The 13,561-nt window shown below is 38.6% G+C and overlaps 3 protein-coding genes across 5 annotated transcripts in view; 1 reads left to right on the forward strand and 2 right to left on the reverse strand.

Annotated features, from left to right (window-relative positions):
• LOC130511025 (GDSL esterase/lipase At2g30310) overlaps nucleotides 1-1,064 on the forward strand; it is a 1,459-nt gene extending 395 nt beyond the window's left edge. For both annotated transcript variants that reach the window (XM_057007804.1, XM_057007803.1), the window contains exons 3-5: nucleotides 1-432; nucleotides 518-776; nucleotides 871-1,064. The exon at nucleotides 1-432 is cut by the window's left edge and continues 1 nt beyond it. In XM_057007804.1, the coding sequence (XP_056863784.1) occupies nucleotides 1-432; nucleotides 518-776; nucleotides 871-1,064 (885 nt within the window). The remainder of the gene's footprint in view (nucleotides 433-517; nucleotides 777-870) is intronic.
• A 7,620-nt stretch (nucleotides 1,065-8,684) lies between these two features.
• On the reverse strand, nucleotides 8,685-10,588 carry LOC108852723 (LOB domain-containing protein 13-like). 2 transcript variants are annotated; one of them, XM_018626218.2, is made up of 3 exons: nucleotides 10,456-10,588; nucleotides 10,101-10,380; nucleotides 8,685-9,359 (listed from the first exon to the last, which is right to left on the reverse strand). In XM_018626218.2, the coding sequence occupies exons 1-3, from the start codon at nucleotides 10,467-10,469 to the stop codon at nucleotides 8,862-8,864; spliced, it is 792 nt and encodes a 263-aa protein (XP_018481720.1). In that variant the 5' UTR covers nucleotides 10,470-10,588; the 3' UTR covers nucleotides 8,685-8,861. The 2 variants fall into 2 exon arrangements, with proteins under 2 accessions (XP_018481720.1, XP_018481719.1); XM_018626217.2 differs by having other exon boundaries at nucleotides 10,101-10,383; nucleotides 10,456-10,575.
• A 1,119-nt stretch (nucleotides 10,589-11,707) lies between these two features.
• Nucleotides 11,708-13,325, reverse strand: LOC108855765 (structure-specific endonuclease subunit SLX1-like). The gene is made up of 4 exons (XM_018629656.2): nucleotides 13,127-13,325; nucleotides 12,771-12,909; nucleotides 12,547-12,680; nucleotides 11,708-12,439 (listed from the first exon to the last, which is right to left on the reverse strand). Exons 1-4 carry the CDS (start codon nucleotides 13,276-13,278, stop codon nucleotides 11,776-11,778), a joined length of 1,089 nt encoding a protein of 362 aa, XP_018485158.2. The 5' UTR covers nucleotides 13,279-13,325; the 3' UTR covers nucleotides 11,708-11,775.
• Between the last annotated feature and the right edge of the window lie 236 nt (nucleotides 13,326-13,561).

Here is a 13,561-nt window from a genome sequence, read left to right on the forward strand (position 1 = left end):
GATCTTCCTGGTCATGAAGCTAACGGAAGGTTCTCTAACGGAAAGCTAATCTCTGATGTCATCGCCTCCAAACTTAACATCAAAGAGTTTGTTCCCCCGTTTCTACAACCCAACATCTCCGACCAAGACATTGTTACTGGAGTCTGTTTTGCATCTGCTGGTGCGGGTTACGATGATCGTACCTCACTCTCGAGCAAGGCGATTTCAGTCTCAAAACAACCAAGCATGTTCAAGGATTACATTGCTCGTCTCAAAGGTGTCGTAGGAGACAAGAAAGCGATGGAGATAATTAATCATGCTTTAGTGGTCATAAGCGCAGGACCTAACGATTTCATCTGGAACTTTTACGATATTCCCACAAGGCGTCTTGAGTATCCTAATATCTATGGTTACCAAGAGTTTTTGCTCAAGAGGCTTGAGGGTTTCGTAAGGGTACGAGTCTTTAATATTTATTCGAGCTATTGTTTTTTAATTTATCACGTTAATTTTCTCAAAATAACTCCTCTTATTTGTGCAGGAACTTCATAGTTTAGGTTGCCGGAATATTGTGGTCGGAGGGTTGCCGCCAATGGGATGTTTACCGATCCAAATGACCACTAAAATGAGAAATGTTATGAGATTTTGTGTGGAACAAGAGAACAAGGACTCAGTCTTGTACAATCAAAAACTTGTGAAGAAACTTCTTGAAATTGAAGCGTCTCTACCAGGAAGCAAGTTCCTTTACGCCAACGTGTATGACCCTGTGATGGATATGATCCAAATTCCTAGCAAATATGGTATGGATCATTTATTCCTTGTCTCGCAAGTCATCAAAATCTTCTCTTATTAAGTTATATGCAGTTCATTTCATGTTTGTAAAAATGTAAACAGGGTTCAAAGAGACGAAAAAAGGATGCTGTGGGACAGGGTACTTAGAAACGGGCTTCATGTGTAATGTCATTTCAAAGACATGTCCGAACCATTCGGATCACTTGTTTTGGGACTCAATTCATCCCTCGGAAGCTGCGTACAAATACCTTGGAAACTTTGTTGATGCTCAGATTCGAGGGTGGCTTAAGGCTTAAGTCACTACAATTTTAAAAATGTATTTGTCTTGGATATGACCAAGGCACACATATATGCCCCTATGGAGATACATATATCCAATGGGTGTTGTATTTCGAACTAATATGATTGGATTTTCTTATATATAATTGATACTCTCATCATAAATAAATACCATACACGTACATTACAAAAAAAAAAATTGATGAGTAATACAGTACAAAATCTCATGTTTCTTTTTGCATAGGTTACAAAGATTTTAGTACGTAATCATGAAGTGAAATAGGTTGACTTTCTAAATCACCGGATTACTTGGATCGTATATTGGCTCGCCAACGTGGTCATATCATATTTTTATCAAATAATAGTATGAGATTTTATATGGAATATCAACAAATCACTTATTGCCAATTGAATTAAGCTAAAAATTCATGACACTCAACATGCTATCCAAGCCCAACCTCCCCAGTATAGATATGTTACCAAATAGAAAATAAATTGAAGAGTTCTCACTTAATTATGATTGAACAGTTTTGTAAAGGATCTATGAATAATTCATCTCAGAACATATTAACCCACTACTAATTTTTTTTTTTGTTTTTGGAATTACCAGGAGGTTCGAAACACTAACTCCCACATATTCGAAATCACAGAACATAATATTAGTTTCGTCTCAGCGGTCACTTAATCTATATTAGAGTTATATAGTTTGGTTAAACCGGGTTATGTAAATATGATTAAACCGGTCTACTTGTATATAAATACAGACTCATGTATTCAGTTACATTTTAACAGAGATAATACATTTTTTACAGTTTGAAACAAACTTTGCCTCTCTCGTCTTTCCTCTTCACCATCGTTACTGAGCTCGAGCTCGAGCTTCATCAGCTCTAATATGGTATCAGAGCCTCTCTGATCTCTTCCGCTGCGACCTTACTCGTTCCTCAGCTCGATTTGGTGATGAGTCTTGCGTACGATCCGAGAATCTTCGTTCTTATCGATCATCTTTGTTCTCAAATCATCGTCTTCCTTCGGATTGCTGCTCGCATCATCTTTCTTTCTTTGTTCTTTCACCTTCATTGACCTTCGATTCGTGTTCTCTTTGCCGCGAATCGCTTTTCTTGCTCGATTGAATCATGGAGCCTAACGTCTCTGCTCCGATTCACTCTTCGTCATCTTTACCGACGCCGCCTCCATCTACTACGCCATCTCTCTCAGATCCTCATGCGAATCCGTTGTACGTTCATCACGCGGATCATGCTGGTATCTCTCTCGTATCTGAGAAACTTAGTGGTCTTGGTAATTTCAATAGCTGGCGTCGCTCGATGTTAATGGCCTTAGGTGCTAGAAATAAGGCTGTATTTGTTGATGGAACGTATCCTGAGATTGATAGGAATCATCCTGATTTTGGATCTTGGTCTCGCTGCAACAATATCTTGTGTACTTGGTTGGTGAATGCTGTTGATAAGCCTATTGCGAAAAGCATTATGTATCTTGATACAGCGCGTCAGATGTGGCTCGACATTCATGACCAATTCAAGCAGAGTGACGGTCCTCGTACTGCTGATATCAAGCAGCAGATATATGCTGAGGTGCAAGGAACACAGAGTATCAGTGATTACTATACGCGTCTGAAGCAACTATGGGAGGAGTTGAAGACTCATGAAAGTCCTTATGTTTGTTGCTGTGGTAATCCGGAGTGTGCTAGTAGCAAACATATTGCTCAACGCGAAGAACAAGATCGTGTTCTGAAGTTTCTTATGGGCCTCAACGATTCCTTCACTGCTACTCGTGGACAGATCCTGATGATGGAACCTAAACCGACTATCTCTAAGGTTTTTAACCTCTGTTCTCAGGAGGAGCGTCAACGTTCGATGAAATCTACAAGCAACGTTGTCTTTCAAACATCTCAGGACTCTTCTGCGAATGACTCTCTTGTAGCAGCTTACTCTGGAGGGTACAACAAGCCGAAGTCTCGTCCCATATGTTCTCATTGTGGACTCCTTGGACATACTGTTAATAGGTGTTACAAGTTGCACGGCTATCCCCCTGGTTACAAGATTCCTAGTTCCAACAATAAGAATCAACAGTCTCAGTCAAGTCATCCGTCGCAACAGATGATGTCTCAGTCCAAAGCTGTGCAGCCTTATGCATCTAAGGGTGAAAACGTGGCCAACATCGTGACTCAGGAAACTGGTCGTATCTCTATGCATGATCAACATGGTGTTCATCTTGGGTCGCTTTCAACGGATCAAGTTCAGCGGCTTCTCAGTGTTCTCAACACTAAACCAGTAGCAGACAACATTTCTCAAGTCTCAGGTAGCACTCTTACTCTCTCAGACGGATCGGTCTCTGTAATCAAACCGCAACCACACATCACACCACACACGTCCTCTAACCATTTTGAACAAGGTACCACTTCTTCTCATTTTATTTCTTCTGCGGGAATTGAAAACAGCCTTACTTTAACGTCTTGGGTTATTGATACTGGAGCTAGCTGCCACGTTTGTTCTGACTTAACTAGGTTTAGTAACACACGTTTAATCTCTCATACCTCTGTCATTTTACCTGATGGTACTAAAATAGCTGTCACAATCTCTGGAACCATTGCTATCTCTGATCAGTTAGTTCTTCACTCTGTGCTTTTCGTTCCAAACTTCAAGTTCAATCTTTTAAGCATTAGTGCTTTGACTGCTAATACCTATATCTCGGTATTATTTTCTTCTGACTCTTGCTATATCTTTCCTTTCAATCCTCTTCCTCTTTTGCAGGAGCATACTCAGGGCTCCATGATTGGGAAGGGTGATCTTCACCAAAACCTTTATATCTTGGAGTCCTCTGTTCCTGCTCGCAACACCATTGCTCAAACTCATGTCACGTCTCATGTTTCAACTGATATCTGGCATCAAAGATTAGGACATCCCTCATACAACAAGATTCAACAACTAGCTAAAACCTTAGACATTTCTTCATCTTTCAAACTTCCACATGATCACATTTGTAAAGTTTGTCCCTTAGCTAAACAAAAACGTTTGTCTTTTCAATCTGAAAACAATCTGTCTTCTTCTCCTTTCGATTTACTGCATCTTGATGTATGGGGTCCATTCCAAGTTCCTACCATAGATGAATATAGATACTTTTTCACCATTGTCGACGATTGCACTCGTGTCACCTGGATCTATCTTTTGAAAACCAAAGGCTCTGTTCAAACTGTTTTTCCTGATTTTCTTAAATACATTGACACTCAGTACAATGCGAAAGTCAAATCCATTCGGTCAGACAATGCTCCTGAACTATCATTCACTTCTTTACTCAAGACTCATGGAATCATTCACTACTTCTCGTGTCCTTACACCCCTCAACAAAACTCGGTGGTAGAGAGAAAACACCAACACATTTTGAACGTTGCACGATCACTCATGTTTCAATCTAATGTTCCCATTATCCATTGGGGTGATTGTGTTCAGACGGCGGTTTACCTCATCAATAGAACTCCCTCTCCTCTTCTTAAACACAAAACTCCTTATGAGCTTCTCACTTCTCACGTTCCTCGTTATGATCATCTCAGAGTTTTCGGCTGCCTTTGTTTTACTTCAACCTTACTCAAAGACCGAAACAAATTTTCTCCTCGTGCTTCTCCTTGTGTCTTTCTAGGCTATCCTGAAGGCTACAAAGGATATAAAGTACTTGATTTGCACACAAATACCATTTCTATTTCTCGCAATGTGATCTTTCACGAGACCACTTTTCCATATTCTGAGCATATTCCAGCTTCTTTAGAGTCAGATATCTTTGGTCAACATGTGTTGCCTCTTCCTGTTCCTGACTCTCCTTTTCCAGCTTTCTTTGATCTTGGTTCATCTACACCATCTGATTCTTCTATATTTCATTCTGATGATTCTAACACATTTCCTCCTCCTTCATCTGAGACTGCTCCACCTTCCACTTCTTTATCACATTCTGATAACAATGTTTCTTCTCGTGCTCGTCGTCAAACTAAAACTCCTGCTTATCTCGATCAATATCACTGTTATCTTCTAGATCGAACACCATTTCCTGCTCACTCTTCTCACACAACTTCCTATCCCATTTCAGCTTTTCTCTCCTATGATAACGTGTCTTCTGAACATAAGCACTTTCTTCTTAATCTCACTACCACGTTTGCTCCTAAAACTTTTCATGAGGCCATCCGTTCTGAAGAGTTTAAGGGTTCTATGAAGACTGAAATGAACTCTCTAGAGAGCACTGGTACTTGGTCCATTTGCCAGTTGCCTAAGGGAAAACACCCTGTTGGTTGTAAGTGGGTAAATACGTACAAGTATAACCCTGATGGCACGGTGGAACGTCCGAAATCACGCTTAGTTGCAAAAGGTTACACGCAGCTGGAAGGCTTAGACTATCTGGATACATTCTCTCCTGTTGCCAAACTTGGCACCTTTCGACTTCTTCTTGGCTTGACTGCTGCAAAGAACTGGTTCACCTTGCAGCTTGATATCAGTAATGCGTTTCTTAATGGAGATTTAGACGAGGAGATCTACATGACGATCCCACAAGGCTATGAAGAGTTGACAGGCAAGACAGTTCCTCCGGGCTCTGTTTGTCGATTACATAAGTCCCTTTATGGACTCAAGCAAGCCTCTCGTCAATGGAACCACAAGCTCTCTGATGTCTTTTTGCGAGAAGGTTTTATACAAGCTCCTGCGGATCATTCTCTTTTTGTGAAATACACATCAACACTCTTCATTGCTGCATTGATCTATGTTGATGACATCTTACTAGTGGGTACTGATGAAGCTGCTCTGTCACACTTCAAAGATGTACTTGAAGCAGCTTTCAAACTTCGCGTTCTTGGTCCTGCAAAGTATTTCCTCGGCTTCGAAATTGCACGTAATGATACAGGCATCTCCATCAATCAGAGGAAATACACACTGGAGCTTCTACAGGATGCTGGCTATCTTGGGTGTAAACCGGTAACGGTTCCAATGGAACCTAACTCGAAACTTTCTGAGTCTACTGGTACTCTCCTGCCTGAACCATCCGTTTATAGGAAGATTGTTGGACGTCTTCTGTATCTGACCCACACTAGGCCAGACATCACGTATGCGGTTCACAAGTTGAGTCAGTTTATGGCTGCGCCGAGGACTGATCATCTCAATGCTGCATATCGTGTTCTCCGTTACTTGAAGAATGATCCTGCTCAAGGATTATTTTATTCTTCTACTTCTGCTATTCACTTGACTGCTTTCAGTGATGCAGACTGGGCTACCTGCCCGGACTCTCGTCGATCCGTCACCGGCTACTGTATGTTTCTTGGTGACTCTCTGATTTCTTGGCGTTCGAAGAAGCAACCGACGGTGTCTCGGAGTAGCTCTGAAGCGGAATATAGAGCCATGGCGGATGCGACATGTGAACTCATCTGGCTAACATCTCTGCTTCGTTCTCTTCATAACTCCCCTTCGGGCCCTGCAACTCTGTTCTGTGACAATCAGTCGGCGTTGCACATAGCCTCCAACCCTGTGTTCCACGAACGCACGAAGCACATCGAGAACGACTGTCATGTGGTTCGGGAGCGTTTACAGAGTGGATTCTTGAAGACAATGCACGTCAAGTCGGAGCATCAACTGGCTGATCTGTTTACCAAAGCTGTTCAGCCGAATATTTTCAAGACTTTGATGTCCAAGATGGGTATTCACAGGTTGTTCATTCCATCTTGAGGGGGGGGGTATTAGAGTTATATAGTTTGGTTAAACCGGGTTATGTAAATATGATTAAACCGGTCTACTTGTATATAAATACAGACTCATGTATTCAGTTACATTTTAACAGAGATAATACATTTTTTACAGTTTGAAACAAACTTTGCCTCTCTCGTCTTTCCTCTTCACCATCGTTACTGAGCTCGAGCTCGAGCTTCATCAGCTCTAATAATCTATATTACATCTATGATAAACATCTTTACTAATCTACCCTCACTGTCATCTGTCAAAAAATGGAACAGTATTCGATATTACTGTTGATATATCTATACTCTAGGATAACTTTTTAAAATTTTGAAACGGGGAGAGAATTGTTCAAAGCTATTGTGTGTGTTACTAGGCAAAACCATGAGCTGTAAGCCTTTAGGTAATGCCCGGAATTAAGAAAACATTAATGTAACTATTAGTAATAGCTTGTGGGGGTCTGTGTGATACATCAAATAGTAGTGTACTAGTTTATGTAACTGCTTCATGTGATGACTCTGGAACTCTCTTACAGATATAAATAGATTCTCCTACGGTTGTCATTAATTTAATTGATCAATTAATTCCCTTAACTAAAAGACTAAACCACATTAAAAATTAGTAAATTAATTTAAAATTAATACCTGGGAATGCTCGTTGCCAAATTTATATGTTAGTCAACGCTTTTCATTTATTGTTAATATTACATATTTCATCAGTTTCAATTTAATTATTGTTGAAAATTAAAAAAAATCATTTAAAAATAAATATTGTTTCAGAATTTCAATATAAATTTACTAACAATATTTTTAATTTCTTTTTTTATTCGTTGAAATATAGTTAGATGTATAGGTAATAATGTTTTAGATATACAAAATTAAATAAATTTTTAATATGTATACATAAACATAAAATAACAACTATGAGTAAAATAAAAAGGAAATAGTAATATTTAATAAGCTCATATACTTCAATTTACCAAGACTTTTATCTCTGGTTATCTTTTCCCTGGAAATTTTGTCCTGATTTGATGTGGATTTATATTATTTTTAAGGACGTAGATTTATTATTTGTTCTGTTCTAGATCTATGTTTTGAAGCTAGTCGAGCATGGTAAAAAAGAAAGGAAAAAGGAATCCACCGAGCAAACCTCCTGCCAAAGATGTAAACTAATAGTTTTACTTTCCATTTATGGAAAATCTTCCTGCCAAAGATGTATAACCGTATAATAAGCTTATACTTGGATTTTCGTAAAACGGTTCAAAATAATGCAGTCATAAATGGAAAGTAAAATCTTGTATAAATTTCATATCAACTAATTTGCGTACTTGTTGACAAATCGATTCAATTGTGTTTTAAAACCTAAACGTTTGGTTTTTTTTTTAACTCGAAGAAAGTTGAGATATATAGTGTCGATAAGAAACCAAAGATACGATACATTAATGAACATATAATTTAACCAATTGACCAAGGTTTAATAAATAACTATTAAAACTATTGAATTTTTTGTCTCATGTATAAGATATGTTTAAAATTTAATAAATTGATCATACATAACGTACCGTGTGCATGAGGGTTGAATTTTTCTCATGGATGAATATTGTCTATGAAATACTATTATGATATCAATAATTGAGCTCCGTATGCCGCCACCCTTGGATTACATACAGCCTAACAGTAAGAAATGAGAAGTTATACATCAAAATGCATATATGTTCCATTGTAAGTTTTTCCAGATGAACTTGGAGGATACGATACAATCTTTCACGTGTCTTGCATCACACTCAGTTATGGTACTCACCGAATTTTTCAAATCGAGTTATGAGTCAGTTATTAACTGACTAATAATTTGTAGAGAAGAAAACACGGAAATACTGATAGAAGCAAAACGAAATAAGTGAAATATTATTTAACCACCTGATAAGTTGATAAACTATCTTAACATTTACACCAAAAAACAATTATTAATGTAAGAGTAATGTAATTATTAATCTACATGAAATAAAATAAAGTAAAACAAAACAAAACACTCGTGAACCTTATAAGGGGGGTATAACAGTTGCATTAAAAACAAACAGAAGTAAGAACATAACTCTGATTAATCGAAGTAATGAACATTGTTCTTACTGGACATAGAATTACTGCATCCAGCCGCCGAAGACGGAGGAAGATTATACATAGAATTGGTAGCAGATGAATTAGAAGACGAAGAAGACGATACCACCATCGACGGAGAGGACAAAGAAACCGGTGGAGCCGGCTGAGACGACAACAACCTTGGTGGTCGTGGTGGATTAGGCGGTGGTAGTGGTGGTGGGGAGAGAATGGCCGCAGCTAGAGCAGCATGATCGGACACTGATGTTGTTGTTGTACTAGTGAAGCTGTTGTTTTGAAGGGAAGTGATTGTGGCGGCCTCTCGGTATTTGTGACGAAGGATGTCTGTACGGACAGCGGTGAGTTCAGATTGGAGAGATTGTATGTGGTGTTGAAGAGCGGATATTGCGCCCATGCAGCCGTAAATTGGATCTCTCAGTCTTAAGTTTGCTTCGTAGACTAAACTGTTCGCTGCGTCTCCTCTCTGACTTTCACCCACTTCCTACAACATTTAGTCAATAATTCATACCCACCTTCCACAATATAAGCAGTAAATTTTATATCTACGCAAAAGGGCAAACAATGTGTGTTTCAAAAAAAAAAGTTAACTTCCTATACTACGTACAAATGTTTGATTTGCTGTATTTATAAATTGCAACCACCTACTGATATTAGAAAACCAATTGCTCACTAGATTCTGTAGAGAGGAACTTGGCTAATAATAAATTTCACGTAACTATGCAAAATGGGAAGTAATTTGATTAGGAAAATAGAGTTTGTTAGTGAAATTGCGATAATATTCAAGGAAAAAAAATGTAATTTATACTTTTTTTTTAAACACATACTGGTTTATACTTTATAGTAATGCTGTGGCTATATATACCATAATCCAGTATTTTAAATGTAGTGATATGCATGCATGAGTTGTAGTAAAAAGAGATACTAACAAAAATCTAATTCCCATTTTATCTAAATATGTTCATATCATGATAAAGAGTTTCTACTTCCGTTAATTAGATAAAACCACCTGGGGGTTAATAAAATTATCTGAATTGAAAAAAATATTTTTGATGCGATAGATTTGCATAGTCAAACAAATGGTAGATCTGTTCTACTATATCCCCAATAATCATCTACCATACGTTTAAAATATAAAATTATATGAATCCAAAGAGTGATTGTAATAAGAAAATATTAAGGAGATATTAAATCATTAGTGTAAGAATATACAGTATGTAAGTACCAGAAGCATCTTGGAGACGTTACTGGCACCGAAGACTTTATGAACGGCGGCGAACTTATGGGGTTCATGAGGCGAGAAGTAAGGCGAGAAAGGGCACTCCTCCGCGCAACGACGGCGGAGTAGCTTACAAGCGGCGCATGGAGTCACAGTGTTCAACGTCGACCCCGGAGGCACCGCAACGTGTTTCCTTATTCCCATCACGGCATGATCCATCGTCTTTTCGAAGATAGGATCTTTCTTTACCTTCTTCACGAGCTTGTAGTAATCGCCAAATCCTTCCCTGCTGTTTCCAATCAGTTCAACATCATCAGTAGATATATAAAAACCGTATATGATACATGGTGATTAAATTTACCTGTCTCTGGACATTCAAGCATGCTAATTATAAGTGTGTTCTTGAGAGCGTCAATGGACGAGAGGAGGAGAAGAAACGAAGAAAAAGAGGAGTCGGAGAAATGGAGGAAATAGACCTTGTTAACAAAAGAAGTCATTGCGAATTAAATGGTCATTTTTTAACTAACTAATGCAAAGTTAAAACAAAACAAAAAACCACTATAGAATTATAGACTTATATCATCTCGGTGATTAAAAAACTCTGTGTCTTACTCTTGTACGATAAGATATTGATTATCAAATTATGCTCGAGATTTGCAAGAGATTATTATTTACCTAACATATGTGTGAACAGTGAACACATACCGCCCAAGACCATAAATCATTACAGTAAATTGATTTTTGGATTTAAAATTTACTAAAAATGTTCTGTAAGTTTTTTTTTTTCAAATCTAACCATAAGACATTAAATACATTTCAAATTCCAATAAGATCGACCCACCGATCAATGCAATTCATAAACATTAGAGTTTGTGGTTTGTTTAGTATAATAGCTTAAAGAAAGTTTTACACCCAAAAAGATATTCAAGAAGTAGGTTTTGTATCGATCCTTGTACTTGGGGTTCAACTCAATATTGAGCATGTCACTAGGTTTATACAATCCGGATGAACCGGATTCGATCAAACTCAAACGAACCGAACAAAAGCAACTCCTAAACGTTTTTAAGTCAGAGAGCTTCCACGTGTGCTCATTTGGAGCGTGGGTTACACTTGCACACAAAGCTAGATGCGGCAAATACAGTAATCATTTGGACTTCTTCATTGGCTAGAACCCCTGGCTAGTGCATTGATTAAACCCATTTTGTATGTTACAACTTACAATAGGAGAAACCGAACCTTTTCATTGCTCTTTTTTTTTTCTTTAGTCAAACTTCTTCGCGTGTTATTTGCTACTTTATGTCCAAAATGTCAAACTGTAAAAAGAAAATTAAAAAAGAAGAAAAAATTGCTTTTCTTCTAAAGAAAAAAAGAAGAAGAAAGAATTGCTGAATGTACATAGTGAACATGTGGCTGCACGTGAATGATGTTTCTGTCTCATTTAGAACCCAAACCAAATGCTTTAACAAGTTCACAGTTTAAATCATTGACCGTAATTAATTACACAGCTATTGCTCGTGCGTTTCATTTTTCTAGTCTCACCACGTCCTAACATGCACGACTGCACACAAATCTAAGTCAATCAAGATCGAGAACATGTGGGCACGCACACACACTAGATCAAATCACACTCTTGGAAATTATTTCAATTTGCACAAAATTCTTGTAATATTATTACAGTACTTTACAACTCTATGAAATTAGGAGACCGTGTCAAATCGATAAACTCAGAAACTCTTGGCCTCTTCTTCATAGACGATCCAACTCTGCAGCTCGGTGATGGAGTCATCAGATCAATCACTTCAACTTCAGTGGTCGATGTAGTAACAAAGTTGCCTCTTCTCCAACAATCTTTCTCCACAGTGCTGCTATATGATGCTTTGTCTTCAACAATCTTTTCTACACCAAAACCAGCGAAGTTTGGTGACCTGTCATTAAATACAGTCTCAGTTTCTTTCTCCATAGCTTCGAAGGATCCTCCTACAGTGCTATAAGGCACTTCATCGTCATCACTCTCATCTAATAATAACCCAAAACCAGTGAAGTTTGCTAATCTGTCATCAAGTACAGTTTCAGGTCCTTTCGCTTTCTCAACATGTGGGTCATCAAGCAAGTAGGTTGAAGTTGGATTCCCAGGCTGGCTTTGGTTGCTCATACCATCATCCTCTTCTTCGTTACTATCAAGACTCTCTTCATCTTCTTCTTCTTGAGAATTGTCGTCTTCTTTTGCGAAACAAGGAAGATCATCCATAGGACAAACATGGACTTCCATATGAGGAGGCAAGCTTGGAGAAAGACCGCCAAGGTGCGCATACTTTGACGAGAAATAGTTGACTGTCAGGTTCAAACTGGTCACACCAAGACACAGAAGAAAGATATACAAGTTATGGTCGGTAAGAAGAACGTCAAGTTACATAAAAAAAAAAGAGCAATGAAGCTTTTTTTTGTTCATTACCTATTCCAAGCAGGAAGAGAGAGCATAGTGTAAGCAAGCTTGATATTGGTAGCAAGTCCAGAGAAGGATTTGAAAGCAGCGGCGGCTTCTCTCACAGCAAGTGATTCTCTCGGATGCTGCCACGCCCATTCAAACTGCAACGAGGTTTCAAAAAACAACATTAGTAAGTGACAACAACAAGATGATGGGAGTGAAAAGCAAGGATGTTTGGGTTTGGAGGGGACCTGAAGGGCAGAGACATTAGTGGGGAAACCATAGATACAGAGGACCATTTCCCAAGGACGTTTCTTCTTGGTTCTATATGCACCACTTGTGATCTCTCCGTTGTGCTGCCTTATCCTCCGCTTTGGGTTCACCGTGAACCTGCCACACCAGATTATATGTAACCCGTTTATAAAAAAAGCAGTGATTTTGAAGCTAATAATAAAACGTCCATTCAAATCAAACAAGAACACATTTTTATCTACAAAGAAGAGAAATGAATCGAATTTCACAATCAGTTTATGATAATCAGAAAATTCGAATTGGATACGAGAGAAAAAGGAAGTCAGATCGGGGAAGAGAAAGTGGGGAGGAGTACCCGATATAGGTGTGACCCTTGTGGCGAGGGCTAAGGGAGGTCAAGATGTAGCACGCGTAGAACCCTTTTCCTTCTTTTCCGGCGACGAGACCATCCTCGCCGATTGGATCTAGGGTTTTTGGATTTTCCCTTCTTCCCCTTTTCTCTCTCATCTCTCTCTCTCTCTCTCTCTCTCTCAGCGTCGATTCGACCGTTGGAGGAGACGATAGAGAGTAAAATTCGTTTCCGTAAGCACGATAATGGGCCAATTAGTAGGCCACTTTAACTAAGGCCCATTGGCCTTGTCTCGAAAGTGTAAAATCTGACGTATTACAAAATGTGACGTCTTCACTACGGCTACATCTGACTTGGTTTGTTCTGTATTTTATATGTTTGTGCCACTCCCGACTTCACAAGCTTTATAAATTCTGAGAACCAGTACGGATTTTTTTATCT

This window comes from Raphanus sativus, chromosome 4 (genome assembly GCF_000801105.2).
Source record: "Raphanus sativus cultivar WK10039 chromosome 4, ASM80110v3, whole genome shotgun sequence".
NCBI lineage: Eukaryota > Viridiplantae > Streptophyta > Magnoliopsida > Brassicales > Brassicaceae > Raphanus > Raphanus sativus.